This window comes from Chinchilla lanigera, unplaced genomic scaffold, assembly GCF_000276665.1.
Source record: "Chinchilla lanigera isolate Chin_1 unplaced genomic scaffold, ChiLan1.0 scaffold00154, whole genome shotgun sequence".
NCBI classification, from domain to species: domain Eukaryota; kingdom Metazoa; phylum Chordata; class Mammalia; order Rodentia; family Chinchillidae; genus Chinchilla; species Chinchilla lanigera.
Genome location: NW_004955555.1, coordinates 752,539 through 777,794, shown reverse-complemented (window position 1 = coordinate 777,794; position 25,256 = coordinate 752,539). Strand labels below are relative to the sequence as shown.

At 53.3% G+C, this 25,256-nt stretch overlaps 1 protein-coding gene across 15 annotated transcripts in view; it reads right to left on the bottom strand.

The window, feature by feature from the left end:
• Window positions 1–18,487, bottom strand: part of Pou2f2 (POU class 2 homeobox 2) — a 34,193-nt gene extending 15,706 nt beyond the window's left edge. For 6 of the 15 annotated variants that reach the window (XM_013508765.1, XM_013508768.1, XM_013508770.1 and 3 more), the window contains exons 1-6: window positions 18,402–18,487; window positions 9,972–10,037; window positions 9,829–9,863; window positions 9,632–9,688; window positions 6,130–6,312; window positions 5,628–5,900 (exon numbers count right to left, since the gene is read on the bottom strand). In XM_013508765.1, the coding sequence (XP_013364219.1) occupies window positions 5,628–5,900; window positions 6,130–6,312; window positions 9,632–9,688; window positions 9,829–9,863; window positions 9,972–10,037; window positions 18,402–18,429 (642 nt within the window). In that variant the 5' untranslated portion in view covers window positions 18,430–18,487. Of the gene's footprint in view, window positions 1–5,627; window positions 5,901–6,129; window positions 6,313–9,631; window positions 9,689–9,828; window positions 9,864–9,971; window positions 10,038–18,349 lie in introns of all 15 variants that reach the window. The other 9 variants (XM_013508772.1, XM_005412389.2, XM_005412391.2 and 6 more) reach the window with 4 other exon arrangements.
• Between the last annotated feature and the right edge of the window lie 6,769 nt (window positions 18,488–25,256).

The following is a 25,256-nucleotide window of genomic DNA, read 5'->3' as shown; positions in this document are numbered from 1 at the left end:
TATATATATATATTTTGAGACAGGGTTTCACTAAATTTCCCAGTCTTAAATTCACTGATCTTCCTGCCTCAGCCTCCCAGAGTGCTGGGATTACAGACACCACCAAACCCAGCTCTGTGCTGCGCTTTCGAAAGGCAGCAGTTTTTCTGATGTGCATTTTGGCTCTGCTAGATTGACACTTTAACAGCCAGAAGCATGTCTTATTCTTCTCATATTCCAAACCCTTAATGGAGCCTGAGAAGCCCCCATTAAATGCTCACTGAATTGAATCCAATGAATAAAACCAGAAATAATGTCTTATTTCAAGTATAGAGCGTGTGTGTGCGTGTGTGTGTGTGTGTGTGTGTGTGCGCACGCACCTTCCTCCATAGTAAGCTACAATCCAGCCCTTTTAATTTTTTTTAAATTGAAACAGAGTCTGCTAGATTGCTAACGTGCCAGGCTAGGCTTGAACTTGAGATCCTCCTGTCCAGCCTCCCAGAGTGCTGGAATTACAGGTATGTGCCACCATGCCTGGCTCTTACCAGTACTTTTCTCATTTGCCATAACCCTTAGTGTGTTGATGAAAATGTTTATTAACTCCTATCTCTTCCAATCATAACTCTGAGTGAAAACTCCCCTTTCCTTCCAGAACCTATAGAAGGTTTTCCTTCCAAATCAGCAGGAGAGCGAGGGATGGGGACAGGACATCCTGGGTTGCACAGGGTCTTACTCTAAGAAGTCCAAATGAAAAACATTTAACCACCCAGCGAGTCAGATGAAGACTTGGGGTCAACTTTGATCCCCACCTTCCATCCCTGTTCTCCACTTACCCAATCCATCCTCACTTTTTCTTTCTTTTGGTATCAGGAATCGAACTCAGGACCTTGCATTTGCCAGGCAGTCACTGTGCTGCTGAGCTATACCCCTGGCCCCATCCTCACCTCTCACGGGCTCTCTTCTCAGAATTAAAAATACATAGAACATACAGGGCTTGAAATGAAATCAACTGCCTTGAAATCCAGTCATCCAGCATTTTTAAAATTGTGACATAGTAATCCGTGGGCTTCTTCATTAGCATATTAATAAGACCCAGCAATGGGTCTGATAACTACCATAATTTCAAAGCAATCAGTAAAAACAGTATTTTAAGAGATCTGTAACAAATAGAAGAGAATATGAAAATCTCTGTGCATTGTATTAGTGACAAAGTCCTAATACTACCAACACTATGCTGGCCTATTGCCTACATTCATAATAAAAAGAACGTACATTTTCAGTTAGAGTATAGTAAAAATAGAGACTATTTTTTCCCATCTAGGTTCACGGAGCCTCTGAATTCTATCCACAAACTCTTCCTGGGAACAGATCTGGTCCCTGTTCTAAAATATAAATAGAAGCCAGGCGTAATGGCTCACACCTGTAATCCTAGCACTCGAGAGGCTGAGTCAGGAGGATCACCGTGAATTCGAGGCCAGCCTGGGCTACATAGTGAGTTCAAGATCAGCGCGAACTACAAAGTGAGACCCTGCTAAAAAAATTTTTTTTAATACATACATATATATATTTACTAATCTTCATCACATTTGTAGTAGAATCCAACTCCTTGGCTTAGCTTTTCCTGCCCCAGTCCCCTGCCTCTCCATCTGTCCACCGCATGACCCTCTCACCCCTAATCTTGGTCCAGCCACAGGGGTCTCTTCCCTGTTGCGGAACCCAGAAAGGTCTCCCTTGCTCCGGGGCTTTGCTATTCTTTTTAGATCTACACTTGATTAATTCCTCCCCGTCGCTCAAGGCTCTGTCCCTGGCCACCTGCTCCGATTTTCCTCTGTTATGGTTATACCACATTCTTTTCTGTCCTGTGTCACACTTATCTGCTTCTTGTCTACCGTGCAGCTAGAGTTGCCATCAGCTCCACGGGTGTACAATTTATCTACCTGTCCCCGCCCAGAAAGATGCCTGGGACCGGGGATGTTCCCCAAATATTTGCTGACTAAAGGAATGAAAGAATGAGAAAGAGAAGATTCTGGGTGATCGGTGAGCAAGGTCAAGACTGGATTTAGCCGGTAGGGGGCCCCATTTCTCCATAATCTAGAGGCCTCATGGCACTGTGTGGCCACTTGGGGGCGTGTCACACCCCAGAGAGCGTGGAGAAGTTACAGTACATTGACCAACGCTGGGGAGGGGGTCCCTGTCCAGCACATTTTGTGGATCAACTGCTCTGTCTCTCACCTGTGAGGAAAACTGGCTCCGAGGGTTAGCACATCCCATTAAAGCTGGGAAGGGAAGGGACCAATTCTTGCTCATCACTGTATTCTGATCACACTCTACCCCCAGAGCATACACCTAACTGGCAATCAGATGAAATCATTCATTGAAATGATACATTTTCAATGAATGACTGAGGCAAAAAAATCTCAGAACATATAGACTCTGTTTTGTCGGGCTAGAGTGTCAGCCGCAGACGGGGGACAGAAAGACAGTTTATACTTGATTAGGGGAGGGGGGTGATTGCTCACTTTCCCATCTGGGCTTGGTTCCACCTGGGGAGAGAGAAAGCCCTAAGAGTAAACTTGAGGAGGCCTGGGCCCCAGAGCTGGCCAGCTGTGACACAGCCCAGGTGCGGTGCCGCACTCCAGCGCACAGGGCAGACACCCCACACCCTTGTGGCTCTGACCCCTGGTGGAGCCTCACCCCATGACTGCCATGGTGCTGGCATGTGGCTGAGCACTTGTTTGCTGCCCCTACAATGGCAAATTGTGATCAGTTCTGGACATCTGTACTAAGACATGGACGGCTTCGGGTTAATCCAGAGGGGGGAACAGAAAGATGGGGTCTGGGAACCACGTAGAGGATAGTGTGATAGATTATGTGCTAGATGCGGGGGTGGGGGTGCAATACTGGTCAATGGGTACAAAGTTTCAGATAGGAAGAATAAGTTCTGATGTTTTATTTCACAGTACAATGTCTATAGTTAACAATCATGTATACTTCAAAATAGCTGGAAGAGAGGAAAAGTCTGACACACACCTGTAATTCCAGCACTCGGGAAGCTGAGGCAGGATTGCCCTAAATTCAAGTCTAGTCTGGGCTGCATAATGAGTTCAAAGCCAGCCTGAACTACATACCAAGATCCTTAAAAAAAAAAAAAAGTAAAAATGAAAGAGACAGAAGACAAGAGAAAATAAGAGAAGAGAGAAGAGGAGAGAAGAGGAAAAGAGAAAAGAAATTTTTTTGCAGTGCTGGGTATCAAACCCAAACATGCTAGCAAGCCCTGTACGGCTGAACTGTACTCCTGGCCCAAGCAGGATTTTAAATGCTTTCACCACACAGAAATGGTAAGTATTTGAGATTATGTACACAGCAAGAAGCTTAACTTGCTCATTCTATACCATACCCACTCCCTCTAGGGGCTCGCCCACCCCCATGCTCAGGCCCCAAGGGCCAGGTGCGGCTGACCCAGCCTTCTCAAGGGATGGACCAACCACTCACCTGGCCAGTGGACATGGCCGGTCCCCCTGGGCAGGATGGCTGCCAGTCTGGAGGTGCTGGCACCATTTTTTGTTTGCCCCAAAATGAAACAGGGAGACAGATCCCTGGAGCTGGGCCTGGTATTCCAGGTAGGGCTTTTCGGTGATCTGAGCCAAGTCTTCCTATTTCTTCATCAGCCTCCTGGAGTTGAGCTTTGGCCTGACGGATGCCCCTCCTCCCAGCTCCCCTCACTGTGTTCTGCCCTCAGCTCCCTGAGCCTGCCTTCGCCCCTCACTGTGGACTGCTTGTTTCCCACTGCCCGGAAGCCCTTCCTCTGGACAGCCACCGAGCACACTCCTATTCATCCCCTCAGTTCCAATAGCAATTCCTCCCCAAGCCTCCCTGACTCCCTCTGAGACACTCAGCACATTCCTATCACATCCAGGGTGGAAACTTTTATTCATTAGGTCCTACCAGCCTAAAAGATTTTATAAGGTTTATTTTCTATGGTCCTATTAGGCAAATAGGGATATTTTCTCCCCCCATTCATGAAATACAAAATGATTTTTTAACAGCTAATGTACATTTTCAGTCAATGCCAACCCTTACCCCAGACATTCTGAAATACTCCCCTGGAGAGATGTCTTCCCTTTCCTTGATTGAAAAAGTGCAACAAAACATCTTTCATTGATTCAGTAAGCATCCACGGAGCCTCCTTGATAGAAGGCAACGTGCTGAGCATTGCACAGATTATAAAACCGTATTAGAATCAACCCTTTGTCAGTACATGCTAAGAAACTGCAGGAAAAGATCCCGCGAAACTCTCTGCCAGGCATTATGGCAGAGGGACTTTCCCTCCATACTTCTGAAGTGACAGGGCTTCTGAGTGGTTGTTGTTTGTGTTTTGGTTTTTCAGTGCTGGGGACGGAACCCAGGGCCCCACATATGCTGGACAGATGCTGTTCCACTGGGCTAGCTGATGGGTTCTTTTGACTCTTTTTTCTGGGCTCCTCAGTATTTTTCCAATGAAATATTTCCTAGTGGTGCTGCTCAGTAAAGAGTCATATGTGCTAGGAGGGAAGCAGACGGAACACCCGCCGCTGCAGTCTCTGGGAGCCTAACCTGAGAAGATGACAACTAATTAAGGCAGCAGCTACCACGCCTGCGGTTAGAGACCTGGGCTCCCTGGCCACTCCTGCTCACAGCATGACACAGGGGATGTCACTTTGCCCTGGGGAGCCCCAGCTGAGGGAAGGATTCATGGTGTCCTTACAAGAAAAAGACATTTAGATACAAGGACAGGCATGCGAAGAGAGAAGGCCATGTGACAACAGAGGTAGAGGCCGGGGTGATCCATGACCATCCACGGAACACCAAGGATTGCCGGCACCGCCAGAAGCTAGAAGAGGTGAGCAGGGCTGGGGATTTAGCTCAGTGGCACACCGCCTGCCTGGCAAGCGCAAGGTCGTGAGTTCAAGTCCTGGTACTGGGAAAAAAAAAAAAATAGAGGAGGCGAGGGAGGTTTCAACTAGAGCTGGCAGAGAGACTGGGGCCCTGCTGACGCCTTGATTTCGGACTTGTGATCTGGGATAGTATATTTCTATTGTTTTCAGTTACTTAATGGGTGGCTTTTGGTTAGGACAGCCCTAGGAAACTAACGCCACCGCTAATTCATGATTCATAACTGAAAACTCCAGAGTGGGAAGAAAGAATGCAGCGTTTCCCAACACACAGTTCACGGACCTCCTTTCTGGAAGAGCATCTTGTTGGGTGAACCAGAGGACAAGACACAGAGCGCTCATTCTGATTCTCGGCCTTTGGTGTTGTGTCCACACAGGTACCATTCATGGGGGTGGCCCTTGCTTTCCTCACTTGTGGGAGGAAGATAATGATATCAACCCCCCAAGGGGGCCCTGAGCCACACGTAGGGAGATGTGCAGAAGCGCTTAGCCAGGGCTCCAAGGGTGGGATACTCCTCCTGTGAATCTTACTGGACCCCTCTGAAAGACGGGATGGCAACAACTCCCAGGGCTTCCTAGGGCTGCTGAGACCCGCCCGGCACATGGCTAGTAGTGAGAGGGGTCCGGGGGACTGGTCAGCACCCCCACATGCGCGCACGCTCGCTGCTTCTGCAGGCCCTTTGCTGGAGGAAGTGCGTGGCCCGGTGGTCCCCTTACCTGTGCTGTGAGCTGGATGGGTTGGGACAAGGTGAGCTGTGGGGTCCCAGGGGGCTGGCTGGCAGGCTGTGGTGGTGGCAGGTCGCCTCCCCCAGAGGAGGCTGGGGGCTGCGAGGTCGAGGAGGAGGCAGAGGAGGAGGAAGAGGAGGAAGAGGTGGAGGAGGCGGCGGCGGCGGCGGCGGCGGCACTGGACTGCTGCACAGCAGCGGCCAGCAGCTGGGCCTGGGCTTGCTGCAGGAGGAGCTGCTGCTGAGCTGGCATCAGCGCCGTGAGCTGTGGGCAGGCAGCAGGGCCGGAAGGGGCAGAAAGCAGAGAAGGCAGAGAGGAGTTAGAGCCTGAGCCAAGCAGCTTAGGGCCAAGTCTTCCTGGAGGGCAGAGGAGGGTAAGGAGCAGGCGTGACAGAGTGGCCATGGCCTTGGTGGGGCTCTTCATCCGCGAGTCCCGTGACAGAGGGGAGGGGGCTGGTTTTTGCCCCTGTCCCCGTCCTTCCCCAAGCACTTACCCCCGCGAGCTGGCTGCCCGTCAACATGAGTTGGGCCTGGGGCAGATGAGGCTGAGCCGGCTGGGGGGGCGGGGGTGCTGCGGGGGCTGAGTCGCCGCTGGGGTCTTCAGCCTTGATCTGGGGAGGAGAGAGGCAGGGTCCGGGACCCCAGAATGTTAAGTGGAGGCCAGAGAGAATGCCCACCTGCGAACCAAAGAAAGGGCACGTGTGTGGCAGCGGCAGCCTCAGGCTGGCACAGGAGATGACCGAAGGAGTGCGAGGTGAGGCCAGGGACCACGCCTTTGGCCGCTGTTTCCGCATCAGTCAGATAAGGCTAACACATCACCCGCACCCAAATTCCCTACAGGAAGCCATCTTCCTCCCTCTGGAGAGCACCTGGGAGTCAGTTTTCCCATCTGTAAAATGGGAACTGGTGCTACTAGGAGCCTAGAATAACGGGGCTTGGGGTCCCACACCCCTCGTCTGCTTTAGCCAGATGTGTATCTCTTATTTGTCCACTGGAGTAAGACTTTGTTGGAGGGAACAGTGTTAGGGTATTTAACAAAATCACCATCTCAGAACCTGGGCCAGGCCGGGCCTGGTGGCACAGGCCTGTAATCCCAGCACTTAGGAGGCTGAGACAGGAGGATCGTTGCAAGTTTGAGACCAGCCTGTGCTACAGAGTGAGCTCAAGGCCAAGCTGAACTGCATAGCGAGACCCTGCCTCAAAAAGAAAAAAAAAAAAAAAAAGAACCTGGGCCACAAATTCAAATGATGATGGAGACAAGCAGAGAACACAGGTGGGAAACCGGGGCCGGGTGCATGGAGGAGGGATGGACAGAGCACGTCCCGCTGAAGGGGAGGCCTCAGCTCCTGTTCTGCTCCCACTGACCCCTCATTTCAGAATGCAAAACAGAAATGACTGCAGGACAAGCCAGATGTGGCCCAGGGACTGCCAGGAGCCAGGCGCACACCGGACGTCCACGAGTCCCTCCCTCTCTCTCTACTGTGTTGCCATATCTTATATCAGCCACACGGAACAGACTGGCACAGAGCCATCCTGGCGTTCTTCTCAGCCAGGCAACAATGGCTACTGGCTGAAAGGCTGCTGGTAATAGACACACGGGGTGGGAGAAAGCACAGCTTAATGGATCACACACTCTCAGGCCCAGCCTGGACATTAGGGAAAATACCTCACCATTTTGCAAAAGGAGGTCCAGAGAGGGAAAGCAACTTGGGCAAAGTAACCCCGGAGGTTGTCAGAGGGGTGACATTTTAAATGTAGACAGAGGGCTGGGGATTTAGCTCAGTGGCACAGCGCCTGCCTGGCAAGCGCAAGGTCGTGAGTTCGATTCCCGGTACCAGAAGGAAAAAAAAATATGGAAGTAAAGGTATGGGACATTAGCCTTGGTGATGAATTTTTGGATTCACACCAAAAGCTTAGTTAGGCTATAAATGCAAAAATAAATAAATAAATAAATAAACACAGACAGAGATAAACAGAGAGGCAGGAACACAGGAAAAGACAAATGAGACATCATGTCCCAAACTACGGGACACAGGTGTCAGGATGTTTTGGAACTATGCGGATGCGGCATGAAATGACACCGAGCATTAGAAGTCAGGGCAGTGGACGTCCCTGGCATTGTTAAGGCCTCTGGAAGGCTGGTCACGTTCTACTTCATCAGATGGTGGTGCCACAGCTGTGCTTGGTTTGTGAAAATTCAGCCATATGCCGACAGCCTGTGAATGTTTGGATATGTCCAATATTTTAATATGAAGTTTAAAAAATAAAATGGTGGGAACGCTATTATTTTTTCAGGGCTTTTTCATTCTTTTTGGTTAATCTGAAGAAAGTCAGTAGGTGGTTGAAAGATGTCTTAAATATCTCCAAAACACTGGTTAATCTCCCCTTTCACCCAGTGGGAGAACAGGTTTTGGGTTTGATCTTTCAGCCTGTAAGAGACTCCAGCTAAATTTTATTTTGTCTTTTTGAGACAGGGTCTCATTATGCAGTTCAGGCTGGCCTTGAGCTCACTTTGTAGCGCAGGCCAGTTTTGAATTTGCAACAATCCTCCTGCCTCGGTCTCCTGAATGCTGGGATTACGGGCGTGTGCCACCACGCCCAGCTTGGTTTAATTTTAATAATCATTGTATTTATTTCCACGGCAAGTGACTCTGGTTTTCCATTCATGAAATTTCCATTTAAAAACCATTTACTCAAGCTGTTGAAAAAGCGAGGCAGTTTGTGAGTTGATAATTGATGCTGAAGCTGATTGATGGGTTCCGGAGGGGGGGTGTTTTCATTTTAGCCTTTCTATTTCTGTATATGCTTCACACTTTCCATAATAAAGTGCTTTTAAAAGTTGAGCCAATTAAACAACTATTATGTAAATACTTGTACACAGCGGTAGGTGGATGTGTCTGAAACCATCTCAGTAGCACATGAATGGCTGCAGTTGGGGAAAGACTGGGCCAGAAGAGATGGAGAGAGGTGGAGAAGCAAAGGCCTGGACCGGAGAATCAGGGTCGGATTCGGACAGGATGCGGGCCCGGGAAGGAGAGGGTAAGCCCTTCATCTCCCCAGTCCGCTGGCTCCCTAAGCAAACCGAGGCTGCTGCTGGTACCAGGCTCGTGGGGGAGACACTGCTCCCAGGGCTAAAAGCCAAAGCCATAGAGTTCTTTTCACCTCGGCTCAACTGCAAGTGCTCAGCACCAAAGAGAAGGTGCCTGCTCAGGAGCTTCATGGGCCCCCCGGGGCAGCACCTGGGCCCACCACATCTGAAAGGAGCCTCAGGCACTGTCCAGTCTGACTACTCCCTTCCCCCACCAATTGCAGCGAAGAGGAAACTAAGCAGCCCAGAGAGGGGAAGTGACTTTCCCATGGTCACAGAGCAAGGCTGCAGCTGGGTGGGGAGCAGTTTTCAGCCTCCCACCCCATCCTTCAGCCACCTCTGGTCAGGGTTAGGCGTCCTGCTCGTGTCTCCTCTGCCCCGATCTTTGGGGCTACTTTCAGATCTCTGAACACACCTGCTGCCCCCTACCAGGCTGGAGGTGGAGGCCTGGACTCAAGAGAGCCCCTGGAAGCCAAGCAACACCCCGTACAGGACCCCATGTGGACGTGGAACGGGTACCATCCAGCTGTCCCTGGCTTCCCGAGCCATCCTCTCTTCCTGCATCTCCAAAGCTGTCCCTTTTGGGTTTGCCGACCCCTCTGCCCTGTGCCGTCCCCCAGTGAGTATGTGTCGGGGGACTGGATGGTGCAGGTCCCTTTAGTCAGGGAAGTCGGGATGGGGGTGGGGCCCTGGCTTCCTGTTGTTCATTGCCGTGGGGCTCTGGGGGGGATTTCCCTGGCCGCCCCCACCCCCTAGGGAAGGGGAAGGAGCTTGGGTGAGTCACAGACCTGGGGCAGGAACCCGAGGGTGAGAAGGGGTGGGAGAAATCTTGTCACTGGGTGCTCTCTGGCCCTGGGCCCCTGTACCATGCACGGTCCCCTTCCCTGGATGTCCCAACGAGTGCTTACCTTGGTGCTGGGGCCAGTTGGGGACACGGAGAATGGGGAGGCCTTATTCTTCGGGTTCTGCAAAGAGAAAGTTGGGGCCGGGAATGGGAATGGTGCCCCGCAACAGCCTCAGACACCCACCTCTCCCAGTGGCTTCAGAGAGCCCCCTGGGCCCCTCCTCCCCCTGCCACCTTCTTGCTTATCCACCTGCTCCTGACCTGATGGTTACTGTCTGGTCCATTTCTTTCAGTGTCTGCAAAGAGAGGGAAAGAATGTACTGTCATCAGCCATTCTCCCCACACCTCCCCTCCCACGGGCTTCCCAGCTGCCACATTTCTGTGACCCTGCCCTCCCCACTCACCTGTGTGCTCTGGCGGGGAGTCCAGACCTTGTTTCTCGGCCTCCAGGGGCTTAGACATTCTTATTTCTAGGCACAAAGAAAGGATGAAAGGGGGGTGAGGTAGAAGAAGCCAAGAGGGCTTTCAGACCCTTCCTCTGCAACCCCTGAGCCTTTTTAAAATCTTTCACCCTCTGCTGTCCTTGAAGTTTCTCTTCCTGAGAAATATTCTCCTTGTTCTGGGCCCCTGCCCTCCTCTGGCAGGACAAGTGCGTGCCTCTCGGGCCTTGGAAGATCTTGCCTTAACCTTTCACCCCCCAAAAAAGGTGGCAAAGTGGTGTCACCCACGGGGAGGCAGTGGGCACGGAGGGAAGGGAAAGGTGGTCGTGAAAAGGCATCAGCTGCCTGAGAGGAGGCCGGTGAAGGAGCAACTTCCACCTCGGCCTCCTCTCCGGACGCCTGCTGAGGCTCCCGTTCTGCCCCACCAGGTTTCGGGTGAGACATGTTTTCCACTCTGAGTGGCGCTGGGAGATGTGATGGGGCTCTAGTGTTTCCAAACAAGGGAGTTGTCAGATCTCGGGGTGTGATTCAGCCGTCCTCTTGCTCACCACTTTCCCTGTCCATATGTTACCCCCAAACCTGCCTCCTCGCGTGCAGTGCAGAGGCCTGGCCACTCCATCTTGCTGCTGTCTAACGCCAGATCCATCCGCCTCTCCCCTAACTCTACACCTTACCCAGGACTTCCGCCTTGAACCCCAGCTGCACCCTCAAATCCACCCTACAAATAGAACCCTGATCTATGGTTCCTGAAATCCAGGAAATGAAAGGAGGTGATCAAGGGGAGGTGGAAGCAGCAAGCAGGGCACCCGGAGAAGAAACCAGTGGAATAAAAGCTCCTACACACCACACTGACAGCGGGCGTGGGGAGCCAGTGCTCACCAGCACCAAGCCCTGGGCTACACAGGACTCAGAGCACACGTAAGTGGTGGGTGCTGTCATCACCCCACTTTTCAGAGGAGGAAGCTGAGGTTCCAGAGGGATGTCCACTCCCCAAGAGCACGGCAAGACACAGAGGCACCCAGACTGGACCCAGGTCTTTGTGACTCCAGAACTTCTGTGTCTGATCTGGATCACTCCAGTCTAATGGGTCCCAGTCTCAACTCCCACTCTAGCAGTTCCCAGCCTAAGCTCCCGACACCAACTCCTACCCTTCCTGGTCCTGGATCCCCGCACAGATCTGGGCTTTGGCCCAGACCACCCTCAGTCCCCTTACCTTGTGCCCAGACGGCTCAAGTCCTTCATCTGACTTTAGCTCCCATCTGGCCTCAGATCGCATTTGTGACCCCAACAAGTTACTCCAAAGCCCCCACTTAAGCCATGACCCCAACCCTATCAAAGGAGCTGTCCAACCTTCGTGCGCACTGCACCCCAGACATTTAAAGAAAGCCAGCTAAAGTGAAAACTGGGAAAAACTCAGCAGTGGGGAAAAAAAAAGTCTAGGAATTTTGCAACTGAGAATTACTCAGCATGAAACCCTGTTTGAGTTTTAAATTCCTGATTCAAAAGCCAGGCCATCGCCTTCTGGTGGATGTCTGGATTGATACGAGCACTATCACGAAAGCTGAAGAAACGTCCCCCTCCTTAGGGCAGAGCACCGTCACTCCTGGGCATCCACTCAAGACATACATACTTCCTGTCACCAAAGGACATCAGCACGAATGTTTCTACCGCCTTTCTCTAATGGCCTCAAACTGGGAAGAACCCAAGGCCCATCAACAGGGTGAACAGATAAACAAAGGGTGGTAGGTTCATAAAATGAAACAGCCCACAGCAGTGGAAAAGAACAAACTTCTGCTTCGCCCTCGCTGCTGAATCTCACGGACTGAGTGCAAGTCACCCAACACAAAGGCTAACAAACAGTTATGATTCTAATTCATGGAGTTCAAAAACAAGCGAGCTGATCTCAGATGATCGAGGTCAGATTGGTGGGGACCTCTGGGGAGTGTGGGCCAGCAAAGGGCATGAGAAGGCCTGTGGGAACCATACATATGTCAAAATTCATCAGGCTGTACACTTGAAATTTCAGTACCTCACTATGTGCACATTATGTTTTAACAAAAAAGAAAAAAGTAAAAGCTTAAGAAGAAAAGCCAAAATATAGCCCTACTAAGATTTAGGCTGAGAAAAGCAGGAGTAGAGAGCAGAGGTTTAGGGTACCGTGGGAGTCCTGGCACTGTTTCCGGGCACTGGGGTGGGGGCCCTGAACAGCTAATGATCGTGAGAAATATGAGAAGACACAAAGGGCAGCTGGGGATTGAGGCACACGCCTGTAATCTCAGCACTTGGGAGGCTGAAGCAGGAGGATCGCTGTGAGTTTGAGGCCAGCCTGGACTGCATAGTGAAACCCTGTCTCAAAAAGGCAAAAAAAAAAAAAAAAAGACACAAAGGGAACCAAGCATTGAGGCCACTATCTTAGCTCTAACTCACCCAGGTCTTTGGCCTACTCCAGGTAAACACGGACCCTCATAGGGTCCTAAGTCCTGCCCTTTGTAGCATTCCTGGAGCACCCCCCGCCCCTCCATTGGTGTCTATATTACTCCAGAGCAATCCTTCCTGCACCCAGCTCTGGTCTCCGTAAGAAGCACTCGGGCTGCCAGCCTGGCCTTGAGGGTGCGGCCCGACACCCTATCTTGTTCATCCCTCACCATTCATGCAGGCTGTTTCTTGAGTCCAGCTGAGCATCTCTATCTGCTTGGTGGCTTTTCCTGACAGGGAATCTGGACCCTGAAGGCTCTATACTCCCTGCCTAGCTAGCAAAGGCCCCTCTTACCCACAGAGGAGGAAGACTCCGACCTCACATTCTAAAAGTTGTATGCGGGCCGGGAATATAGCTCAGCGGCACAAGCGCCTGCCTGGCAAATGCAAGGTCCTGAGTTCGATTCCTAGTCCCAAAAAAAACCGTTCTATGCTTATCTTTGGCCTCTGCTGTGGAGTGAGTTTGTCCCTTCACTTTCATATGCTGAATTGTAATTTCCAGTATCTCTGAATGTAACTGTATTTGGAGACAGTCTTTAGAAAAGTAAGTAAGGTACAATGAGGCCATTAGGGTGGGCTGTAATCCAATCTGATAGGTATCTTTATAAGAACAGAAAACTGGGACACAGACACACACACACACACACACACACACACAGAGGAAAGATCATGCGAACACACAGGAGAAGATCGTCATCTGCAAACCGAGGCGAGAGGCCTCAGATGAAACCGACCTCGCCAGCACCCAATCTCTGACTTCCAGCCTCCAGAACTGTAAGAAAATAAATTTCTGTTGCTTCCGCCTCCTCTCTGTAGACTTCATGACGGCAGCCCCAGCAGACTACTTCGGCATTCCAGAGCCCCGCTGTCCCAGCCCCGAGCTCCCAGGGACACAGGCCTGCTCCCTGCCCCACCAGCCAAGGACAGCTTCTGAACGTTTGCTGACCCTCCCGCCCTGCAACTCTTGCTGCCCCTGGCTTGTCTCTGCCCCCTCCTGCTATCTCCCTGCCATTTAACAAATGCTTTCTGAGACACTGGTGTGCGCTGGTCCCTGTCTGGAATGCTGTCCCCTACCCTGTCTCCCGTCCACCTCTGGCGCATCTTTCAGGATCCAGCATGAGCTCTGTTCTCCGCGAAGCTGCCTCGCTGATGCCCCCAGCTCCCAGCAAAGAGTCTCTCCCCACTCCCTCTTGGTCCTGGCTCCCTCAGCCCAGTGTGTCGCTATCGCTGTCCTAGAGGTTGTGGCTTTGCGGGTCTCTGCATGCCCCCCCAATCAGGCCAGGAACTCCTCAAGGGCAGGTCTGACCTCGGAGTCCCACCACTGCCCAGCAGAGGACATGCAGCCCAAGGACAGCCAGGGTTTCAGTATGCAGTTCTAGGCGGTTCCCTCTGCTGCTCCCCTGGGAACCTTGTCTTGCTCTACAGGCAACTCCCGCCCCACTTCGAGGACCAGCTCGCATCTCCCCTTCCCTGCAAGGTCCTCCCTGACCGCCCCACTGGGTGGCTGGTGTCTCTCCTGCACACCCGGGCACACCTGTCCATCCCAGGCTTCTCATTCCCACCGTGACTGTGGGCTCCTTGAGGCAGAATCAAGATCGCTGCCTGGGACCCAACTGTGTCTTTGAAATGAATACACACGAGAGGATTCCCCGATAATATCTAAAGCAAATTCTCATCTCTACCATCTCCCTGATACCTAAAATCTCCACCCCCATCCCTAAGGCAACTTCTGCTACAAACATAATTGGTTTCTGGGGTTTTGTTTTTTTGTTGTTGGTTTTTTTTTTTTTTTTTTTTTTTTTTGGTGGTACCTAGTCCCTGTGGATGGAAACCAGGGCTTCGCACATGCTAGGCAAGCACTCTACCACTGAGCTACCTCCTCAGCCCTTTTTATTTTATTTTAAGACGGAGTCTCACTGAATTGCCCAGGCTGAGCCAAGTGTGGTGGTACACGCCTGTAATCCCTGCACTTGGGAGGCTGAGACAGGAGGATGGCCTTGAGCTGGAGGCCAACTTGGACTACATAATGAGTTCAAGGCTAGCCTGTTTCAAAAGTTAATTAATTAGTTAATTAGTGAGCCCAGGTTGGTCTCTAATTTGGCCCACCTCAGCTTCCCATGTAACTGGGATTACAGGTGTAATCCCAACTCCGCTGTAAACCTTTCAGGTGAGATCGCTCTGAAGAGAGCACAGCTGGAGACAGAAGTGGTCCGAGGAAAAATGTCTGCTGTTCTGTTTCCCTTACTCTCACTCCGGGTCCCAGGCCACTCCTAAAGAGCTCCAGGACTCTGAGCCTCAGCGAATGCTAGAGTGCTGCCCTGGCCTAGGGCTCTCTTGCTCTTCTCCCTCCTCTGTCAGGGCCCAGCCTGGGGACAACCAAGCCATTCCCACCAAGGATGAAGAAGGGTTCCATATTCTCCACGCACCCAAAGCCCACTGTTGCCTGGATAGGGCCTTGAGGGCGCCAGCCCCTGGGGACTTGGAGAGGCCATCAAAGGTTCTGTTCCAACTCGGGTGTGTCGATGCACACCTGTAATCCCAGCCCTTGGGAGGCTGAGGCAGGAAGATCACCATGAGTTCAAAGCCAACCTGAGCTATATAGTGAATTCAAGGCCAGCCCTGCAGTACAAAGCAAGACCCTATCTCAACAACTGCCCTCGCAAAAAAACCAAAAAAAAAACAAAAAACACAAAAAAACCCAAAAGATTCTGCTTCAGCCCATGTCCAGCCCTTGAGGGCAGAGAAATGCTGGTGCTACTCCCTCCGACTCCGGTTTCTATGGTGCAGCGGGCACCGTGGGCCTCCAGGCTCTAAAAGCCTTTCCAGGGGATTCTAATGTGCACAGTGCCCTGACACCTCCAAAGCCACTGCTGAAGCCTCATTCAAATAGAAAAATCGGTTGGTTATTTATGGTTATCCCCTCCCTGCCATTCCAGACAGTGTGTAACTTCTTAGAGGAACTGGCAGGGAATAGCGGTGCGTACACGACGGGCCCCTTTGAGCTGTGCTTCCCCTTGAATCCCACCTTCCTTGGGGCAGATTCACCCAGGCTGCCCAGGCCCGGAGCTCACCCTTACTTGCCTCACTGCCTCAGGCCTGGCCCTTTGGGTCCCCTCGGGCCTCCCTGCCCCTCCCTCCCCGGACTTTCACTTCTGCTCCGCGTTTCCCCCAGCCACTTTTAGCAGACTTAGGGCCAGCTTCTCGTTAGCACTTACCGAAAACGGGGCTAAATATAGAGGGCCCAAGGACTGCCCCTCACCCCTCCTGGCCTCACTTGGCCTGTCCCCTGGGTCCTCTGCCTGCACAGCCGGCCGTGAGCAGGGCTATGGCCTAGGAGCCCCTGTGGGCAGGGTTAGCACTGCCGGGAACCTCTGTGCAGCGAGCTGGCCCAGCCTCCAGCCTCCCTAGGAGCAGCACCTCACCCCTCCCAGCCCACAGCTGTCCCTGGGTGGCCTCAGGGGAGTGAACACTTTTGCGCTGTCAAGAGGGAGGGCAGGAGATGCAGGCAGCAGACACAACAAGAAAGGTGGCCCACAGCTGTGCGGACAACAGGCAAGCGCTACCACCCAGCTCACACCAGAGTCACAAGCCAAAGGGCCCAGCCAGCACACACATGACACAGGTGTGCACGGACCCAAAATAGAAATGTTCACAGATCTGCAGACAAAGACACACGTCCAGATGTGATGCCATGGACAGGCCCACCACACACACTCAGGTATGCGTGCACAACGACACATTTGCACATCTGCACCCGGAGTCATCCACAGATGTAGAGACACACACCCAAAGTCACACATAGATACACAGGCACAGACACGCACACTCGCACCCAGATACACAGACAGGCACAAACGCAGGGTCACTTCGCTCTGAGAGGGGATCACTGCAGACCACTGAGCCGGTTCACAGACGTGGAGCCTGACACAAGGCACGGCAAGTGATCTGCCCACAGTCAATAAGGTACGAATTCACGTCTTCATGGTGTGCTGATTCCTGTCCAGGTAGGGAAAGCTCAGGCCAGTCCTCCCAGGTAGGGGTGTTTCATGAGAAATCTCAACTAAAGGGTCTAACCTATTGTCCAGCACCCGTGAAATCCCCACACAACCTAGGCAGGGACAAGACAGTGATGGGGCAGATACCACGGATTTCAGACACCACGGACCTCGTGCTCACTCTGTGCACGCACATACACAAGCTGCTCAGGAGGTAAACACATGCCTTCCTGCAATCTCCCTTCCCTCCCTCCACCCTACCTCCTGGGCCTTTCTCATAGGGATTCATCCTTCACTCCCAACTTAGACATCTCTAAAGCGTCCTCCTTGATGCCACACTAGCTGAACCGGCTATCTTCTGAGCTCCCATAATCCCTTGTGCCTCCCCATCCTGGCCCCAACACTTCTGTGCCTCTCCCACCCCAGCCCTGGCCACTCTGCAGGGTCACTGGTGACAGGTCTGACTTCACTGAAGCTGTCTCTTCCAGTCGTGTTTTTAAAACCCAGCCCAGGAGCCGGGCATGGTGGCACAGGCCTGTGATCCCAGCACATGGGGAGGCTGAGGCAGGAGGATCATTGAGAGTTCGAGACCAGCCTGGGCTACAAAGTGAACTCAAAGCCAGCCTGAACTGCATAGCAAGACCCTGTTCCAAAAAAAAAAAAAAAACAAAAACAAAACAAAACCCAGCCCAGAACTGTTCAATAAATACATGCTGAGGGAGGAGTACAGGGATGCCCGGACACGCTGATGCACACAGGAGGACACACGCAAGCCAAGGCGCACATCCATGGACAGCCAGAAACATGTCACATACCCACAGTCATGCCCATACAGCCAGAAAGGAAAGAATCATGAAGTATCAAGTACTGGCCATGAGGGGCTGGGGATTTAGCTCAGCGGCAAAGCGCCTGCCTGGCAAGCGCAAGGTCGTGAGTTCGGTTCCCGGTACCAGAGAAAAAACAAAAACAAAAACAAACAAACAAAAAAAAAAACAAGTACTGGCCATGTTTCAGGCACTGTGCTAAGTCCATCACACGTATCACCCCATTTAATGCTCTCACCGACTTTGCCCAGTGATGATTCACTGTGCAGAGAACCCGCATTTTACTCAATGAGCCAACCAATATAAATCACCATGTACAGTGCCTGGTACACAGTGTCCACTCAGTCAGCTGACGTTCGGTGGGGGAGACATTTAACAGGCACACAAACCTATAAAGAAATCTCAGGTGGTGGTAAATGCCATGAAGAAAAGATAAAGCAAGGCGAGGGCTCTGAGGATGGGATTAGTGCCCGTTTACATGGAGATCAGGGAGGGCCTCCCTGAGGGAGTGACAGCGGAGGTGAATGAAGTGAGCCCAGAGGTCACCCCCAAGGCCAGCTCCACAGTGGCTCACACAGTAGCCCCCTGCACGAACTCCTACACAAGCATACAGCGGCCACACTCAGAAGACTCAGAAGTACTACACATGCACACACACACACACACACACACACACAACCTCTATGCAGATGCACACACACTCAAGAGGAGGAGGCCACCACTCAAGCCCAGCACCTTGGCCTTCCAACCCCTTTGCAGCCCCCTCCCAAGAGTCGCGCCCCCCCCCCCAGCTTCTCCATCTGGAGCCCCACTCCGGTATCTGGCTCCATCCCGCCGCCCTGAGACCCTCAGGACAAGACAGCGGGCACGGGAGAGCAGACTGGAAGTACCTGTACCTGATGTGAAAGGTGAGGGCAGAGAAAGAAGCCAGGGAGGTGGGGGGGCAGCATGAAAAGAGGGGAGGTGCTGGGATACAGAGCAGAGGGACAGGAGCCAGCTGCGGAGAAGCAGGCTGGGAAGCCCGGCGGAGGTGGCCAGGAAAACAAACCCAAATGCGTCGCCTGTCCTCCTCGCCAGCGCGCAGCCACCAGCTCCCTTACCTGGAGCCCCCATGCTGGAGCGAACCATGCTGCCCGCCCCAACAGGGCTGGGGGAACAACTGTGTCATCTCCCCACCCTCTCTGGGGGCCAGCACTCCCTACCGGAAGTCACCCAGGGAGGAAACCACAGGGCTGGTCCGCCCCCCTTCGGAAGGGAAAATACCCTGCCCCAGCAGCCAGCCAACCCCACATCATGTGTGTGTGTTTGAGGGGTGGGAGTTAGTGAAGTGGAAAGCAAGAGGGCTGGAGAGCTGGCTCCTGCAGCCGCCATGGCAGGCGGTGGGTGACCCCCGCTCTCCTGCTTCCAGCTTTTACCGGGCAAACACACCCGGAACAGCGCGTGAGGCTCTGGGAGAGAAGGTGGGCCCGAGGCAACAACAATAACAATAACAATTAAACACCAGCTGGCAATTTATCGGGGGAGGGCTTTCTCAGTGCCTGGTCCTGCACTCGTACTTGATAGCTGTCATCTTGGGAGGTGGGCACTGTTATTTGCCCCATTTTACAGACGAAAACATTGAGGATCACAAAGGAGAGAGGCAGCTTTCTCAAGGGCCAGAAACACTGAACCCCCAAAGTAGGACGTGGTGGAGATGACCAATCCCCACACCTATCCAAAGGTAAGGCGTCTGGGGCCACCCTGGGAGGAAACAGTGACCGTGGACAGTGGCAGTATGGGTGATGGATGGGTCGAGGCCTTGGCCGGCGTTGGCAAGAAGTCCGTCAGTGGGCAAACGTGGGGGCCCAAGGTGGCCCCGGTGGAAGGAAGCACCGGGTTGCCTGGCTGCCTGCCTGCGGGCTTCCCCTTCGCGCTGCGGTGCTCCCAGTCCGGTGTCTCCCTATTCGCCCACCAGAGGGCGGCAGCGCCCAGCCAATGGGCCGGAGGGCGGGGCAGGCTGCGGAGGAGGGAGCCCCGCCCTCCGCTCCTCTCCCGCCCCCCACCCTGCCCCCGCCCCGCCCCCGCGCGCACACCTGCGAGGGTCACACAAAGGCGCAGGACTCCAGGCGCACCGCGGCACAGACAAAGGCGCGCCGAGACTGCTGCCCTCGTCCTCCTCTCCGCGGCCAGGGTCCGAAGCTGCGAAGCCTCCTGGGGCCTCCAAACAGCCCCTCTGCCCGCCTGGCGCACCACGGGACACGCTGCGCCCCATGCTGGAGAGCCCCCAAACCACACGTGCCTGGACTCAGACACACACGAACACTCAAGTATCCCTACACACGGACCCCAGCTCCACAAACGCACTGACAGCTCTGTGCGCATATGCCAGCCCTTCCTCCTGACCATGGTCATCCTGAGCTCACGCACACCTCTACTCTTGGACCCATGAGCACAAGGGCGCATCTACACGTATAGCCGCTCCAGGTCCGGCCATATGTATCACACTCACACGTGTGCACACCCGCAAAAGATGTGACCCACAGGCGGAGCTACGTGTGGTGCACCAGACACGCCCGGGCAGACAGACGGCATGACAGCAAGGACCGGAGCTCTCACATCTGCACACAGAGGGGGCGGCTTCTAGACATCGACATTCCACCACATCCCATATCCTGAAGGCATTTCATACAGGACATCCACAGACCGCACGGTCGCGGCTGCAGGGTTTTATCCACGAGGGCCCTCCGGAAAGCAGCTCCGAGGCAGGGGGGCACTGGAGCCTTGTGTTGAAGCTGCACTTGCCCAATAATCTCTGTGCTCATGTAGGACTTATGTTTGGGGGGCTTATAAATGGGGGTCATAGGACATTAAGGGGGAGACCACAGGCCACCATCACGCCCCCCTCTGGACATATTCAGCATCCTGCATCTCAGGAGTGCACTTGGGGACGTGACTCCAGGCCAGGCCCCTAAGGCGAGCAAGGAGAGAAGGGCCACCTGCTTCCAGTGCTACTGCAGATTCCCAGGCTTCCGGGGCTGGAGTCGAATCCCGCACTGGGAAGGCCTTACGTGACCCCCAGGGGTGAAATCACCCCAGTCCTATCCCCTCCCATGCTGCCTCTGCTACGAGCGCCTCAGACCAGAGCTGAGTCCCTGGGCTCGGGAGAGGGGACCTTGGAGGAGGGTGAGTAGGCCCAAGAAGACAGAGGGGCAGAGTTTGGGGCACAGCAAGTGGCTAGGACCTGACGGCTGGGAGTGAGGAGGCCCAGCAGCGGGCATGGTGGGCTCCTGCCAGAGAAGAGGCCTCCGGCCGTGCTGCGCCGAGTGAGGCAGGTAGGGCGTGGGCACTGGGGAGCAGTGGGGGCCGCTCGAGGTGCAGGGAGCCTGCGGGGAGGTGGCACAGGGGAGGCCGGGCTGGGCTCAGGGCTGAGCGGTAATTAAAGGAGACGTCGGGGGCTCCCCAGGGCCAGCGGGGCTGGTAACTGACACGCGGGCCCCATTGCTCCGCTCATATTTCTCACCGGATCGATACGTTTGACTCCCGACAAGACAATAATCGCTTGTACGCGGCCGGCGAGTCGATCAAATACATTATTAGAGCGAGGTCCCCCGGGGGCCCGCCGGGGAGCGGTGGGGGGAGCAGCTGGCCCACCGGGGACAGCAGAGTGAGATTCTTCACCCCTCAGGGCCCCCCTGCCATGGCCTCTTCCTCCTGGCACCCCAGGGGACCCTCACTGTGGCTAGGTTCCCTACTCACGCTCTCTCTCTGGACTCCTGCTATCTTTGGCAGTCTCTCGGCTCAGCCCCCAGACTCAGCCCGCTCTGCGTGGGGTCTCAAGGGGTCCTTCCCCATAGGTACTGCCCTTATCAGCAGGCTTGTAGCAAGTGGGACCTCAGAGAGGCCTCTCAGACCCCCATCCTGGTGAGAGACTGCATGGCAGGCCACGCTGTGAGTCCATGGCTGGGCTATGAGATGAACGTGGGCGCGAGATTCATTACCATTAATTTCCCTCTGCCCAACCTCCTTTCTGCATCTAAGTGAACACACTGTCCTTCAGCAGAGACCAGGCCAGGGAAGGGATCTGGGCAGAGGGTAGAGAAATCTGTTTTAGGGGCCTAAACAGGTAGGAAGTCAGGATGGTAGGGGTGGCAGAAAAACCGACCAAGGGCTATGTGGCCAGTCCTGCTGCCGGCCCTGCAGTCCTCCAGGGTCCTCAGATATGTTCAAACCATGCCCATCCTTGGCATGCCCACCCTGGTCATTGCTTGCCTACCTCTTACTCACTGTCCAGTTTTCTGGGCTCAGCCTATTCCCTGTTGACATGCTGCCTTATCTCCTGGGCCTGAGGTCCCCTCAGGATTACGTGGCCAACAGCTCCAAGTCAAAATCAAGCTCTGTTTAGGAGCACCCTGTACCTAGGGACTTAAAATATTTCTTCTCCATCATTGTCATCAATATCAGCAAAGTGGCAGTGGCGATGTCTATTCTGCTATTGAAAGCATTATATTATTTCTAAATCTTCACAATTTTCTGAGGAGGTAAGATTTGTTAGTCATCTCCATTTTATTGATTAGTTGAGGCCAGAGAGGTTAAGTTACCTGCCTCAAGTCACACAGATGGGAACAGTAGAGTCAGGAGCTGAACTCAGCTCTGCCTTTCCCACAGCTCCTTCCATCTCTCTCTCTCTCTCTCTCTCTCTCTCCCCTGCCATGGCCTCCTCTTAAGAGCTCTGTAATGCTCCCCATTATCCAGTAGACAGCAAGCATGGCCACAGAGAGAAGAAATAGCCAAACCCTGCCCATGAGAAATACAGGAATCCTCCACAGCCCCAAGCCCCGCTCTCATAGCTCTTAGAGTGTTTCTTGATATTCAGCAAGGTTCTGGACTCCTTCAGACCCCATCATTTCCTGCCCGGAAGTGAATCGACTTTTTGCTACTTCCTTCAATCCAAGTATTTCCTACAGAACCCTCAGTGCCAAGCTCTGTGCTGGGATCTGAGAACCCAGGGATGAGTCAGACCTGAAACTGCCTGCAAGGATCTTGAAGTCTGAGGGGAAGACTGGAGCAGATAAAATATCCCGATCCCAGGATAATCCATCCCCCAGCAAGTATCCAGTAAATGCTGCTGTGTGCCAGGACATTGCTAGGCTCGGAGTATACCGGAGTTGAAAGCAAAATGAAGACCGTGTTCTCCACCTTACAGCTCGGTCTTTTGGAGGGAGAAACCATTTTTAAAAGCCACCAAATAAATACATAACCCCAAGTTGGGAAAAGCCAAGCACAGGTAGAAAAGGATACCTGATATAACAGGGATGGTAGCACCTTGCAAAAATCTGTCCTGGGGATGGGGCATTTACACAGCAATTTGACACAGCACTCAGGAAGCAAAGGATACGAGGAACAGCCCTCCAGGCAGTAGGGGCAGAGGAGGTGGTGGTCCCAAGATAGCAAGAGTAAGGTGGCAATTTCAGGAGCAGAAAGGAGGCCTGTAGAGCCGGAGTAGACTGAGTGAGGATCAGGATATGGAGACGAGGTAGAGAAGTGGCAGGGCCAGACCACACAGCACGGCCATGGTAACTGTTCTGAAATTTATTCCAAAAACAGTGAGATGCCACTGAGGGGGTTTTAAGCATGGGGGCAGGGCAAGCTTCTGTGAGCATTTTAATGGATGATTATTGCTGCTGGGTGGCTACACTAAAGGCAGAGGGTGAGGAAGCTGATGCAGGACCCACACAAAGGACGATGCGGGCAGGACCAGGTCAGTGGCAGTCAGGGGAAGAAAACAGCAGATGTCTTCGGAAACAGTTTTGTGAGTTAGACAAAACAGAATTCGGTGACTGGCTGAATGTGGGGTAGGAGAGAGAGGAGGAATTCAAGAATGAGCTCCAGCTACTTGGAAGTATCTTTTCTGCCTTGGGAAAGTAGAAGAGGAGGGAGAGCTCAAGCTTGGATGAGGAAGATCAGGGCAGGAAGAGATACAAACCTCAAGGGTGGGTTTGATGTTGTAGGCAGAAGACTTCTGAGAGGGAGGCCGTGGGGGGGGAGGACCATCGGGACTGGTGTGGGGACAGACTGGCAGGTGAATGTGGAATCAGGATGCTAGTGACAGACAGGGTGGGAGAGTGATTCGGGCTGCTGGAGGGGGTGGAACCACAAAGGTGACGATGAGGGCACACACTCAGGCTAGAATCTGGAAGGCCGGGAAGCGGAAGTGGAGAACGCCTAGACCATCCCCAGTGGACAGTGGAAAGGGAAGCAGAGGTGTGGGGAGATCAGGAAGAGACACCTTGGAAGATAGCTTGGAAGCAGCCAGGTTTATGGCCCAGGTTGAGGGCAGATGCGTAATAAATACACGGGGACACACACACCCCTCACCTTAACCCCTACTGCCACCACCTTCCCAAACCCACCAGGATTTCCAGTTCACCTCAAATGCGAAGAGAAGTTCTGTTATGTGGTTCGAAGATAAATGTTAGGAGACCAGTCTGGTTACCGTTCTGACATTGGCCATCTGGCGAACTGGTGTTAGCCCTCTGCACTCTTGGGCCTCAGTCTCCCCAGCTCTAAGTGGGGAGGGGTGCTAGGGGAGCTTGAAAGAAACAAGGACAAGTAATACAGCTTGATGATTAGCTAGCTGTGGGACAAAGGGAGAGAGAAAATGAGCTGTAGGCTTACATATCAAGGAAGTGGCTGAGTACACTCAGAACCCAGTCACTCCTCACTTCCACCTTAGAGGTTATTATTATCCCCATTTTAAAGATAAGAAGCTGATATCCATAGTCACTCAGCTGGGCTAGACCCAGAGCCTCTTTGACCTCCAAGCTTGTGCCTAAACTGCTGTGCTAAGCTCACTACTCCTTATTCTGGTTTGCACGTCTCCCCCAGACAGTACCCCTCAGGGACAGGTTACTTGGTATCCACTGCCACAGGCCAGTCTCCAAAGGAGCAGGTGCCTGCCCTGGGCCTTTCCCTGAAGAAGCTCCAGCCTTGGCCCGGGAGCCTTCACAGCCCCTACCGGGCTTAGACTTTCTCTCGCTCAGCTCTGGAAAGCTCCCAACTCACCCAGCGCGAACCGCACGGGCTCTCTCCCCTGTGCGGGGAGCTGTCCAAAGGCTGAAATGTAACCTCGTCCTTATCCATTCAGAGCCTTCCAGGAACTCCCTGAAACTCCCAGGACAAACCCGACCCCTTTTCCGCAGCCACCAGGGCCCAAAGGACTTCCCCTCTGCACACAGGAGGTCATACTTTATCCACACTGGAGGAAACCTGACGCGCTCCCTCCTTGGGGCTTTTGACCTGGCTGACCCCACGGAATTCTGCCCACCTCTTCTCAGTCCTTCCATCCTTCAGGACTCCGCCCAGAAGCCACCTCCTCAAAAAAGGCGTTTCCTTCTTCACACTCCACTGCCCATGTTTATTTTCTTGCTAGCACTCGGGAAATCAGTCACTGTCTACTTGTTTACTGTCTTTCTCTTTGCCTAAAATGCAAGCTTTCTGAAAGCAAGTGACCTTTTCCATGTTGTTCCCTGTGCTACTCCTGAAATGTTATCAGCAGTGAGTACATAGTAGGTTCGCAAACTTTATTTTGGAATGAATAGATCCCTCCAGGCTCCTGTGAGCCACAAGTGGGTGTTCGAGGCTGGCTGTCCAAATCCAAATGGATGTGGCTCTGTGAGCCTCTTCAGCCATTTGCTCTGAGGCCACCTCCTTCCTTTGTTCAACAGTGTGAGTTCCCCCGGGTGCCCTGTCCCTCCCGCCTGCTTTGCTGCACAGACTCTACTTCCTGCTTAAGTCTGTCCTCTCTGGAAGCCTTCCTGTCCATCAGAAACCCAATTGATAGTAAAGACCTCAGTCTTCCCACAGCTCCAGGCAGCACCCTGGGCTTTAGTGCCAGTCATCCTGCCTTGAGTTACTTCCCAGTGAGGGTGGACCCTGCAGACCACAGGCTCCTTGAGGACAGGGCTGAGCTTGATTTG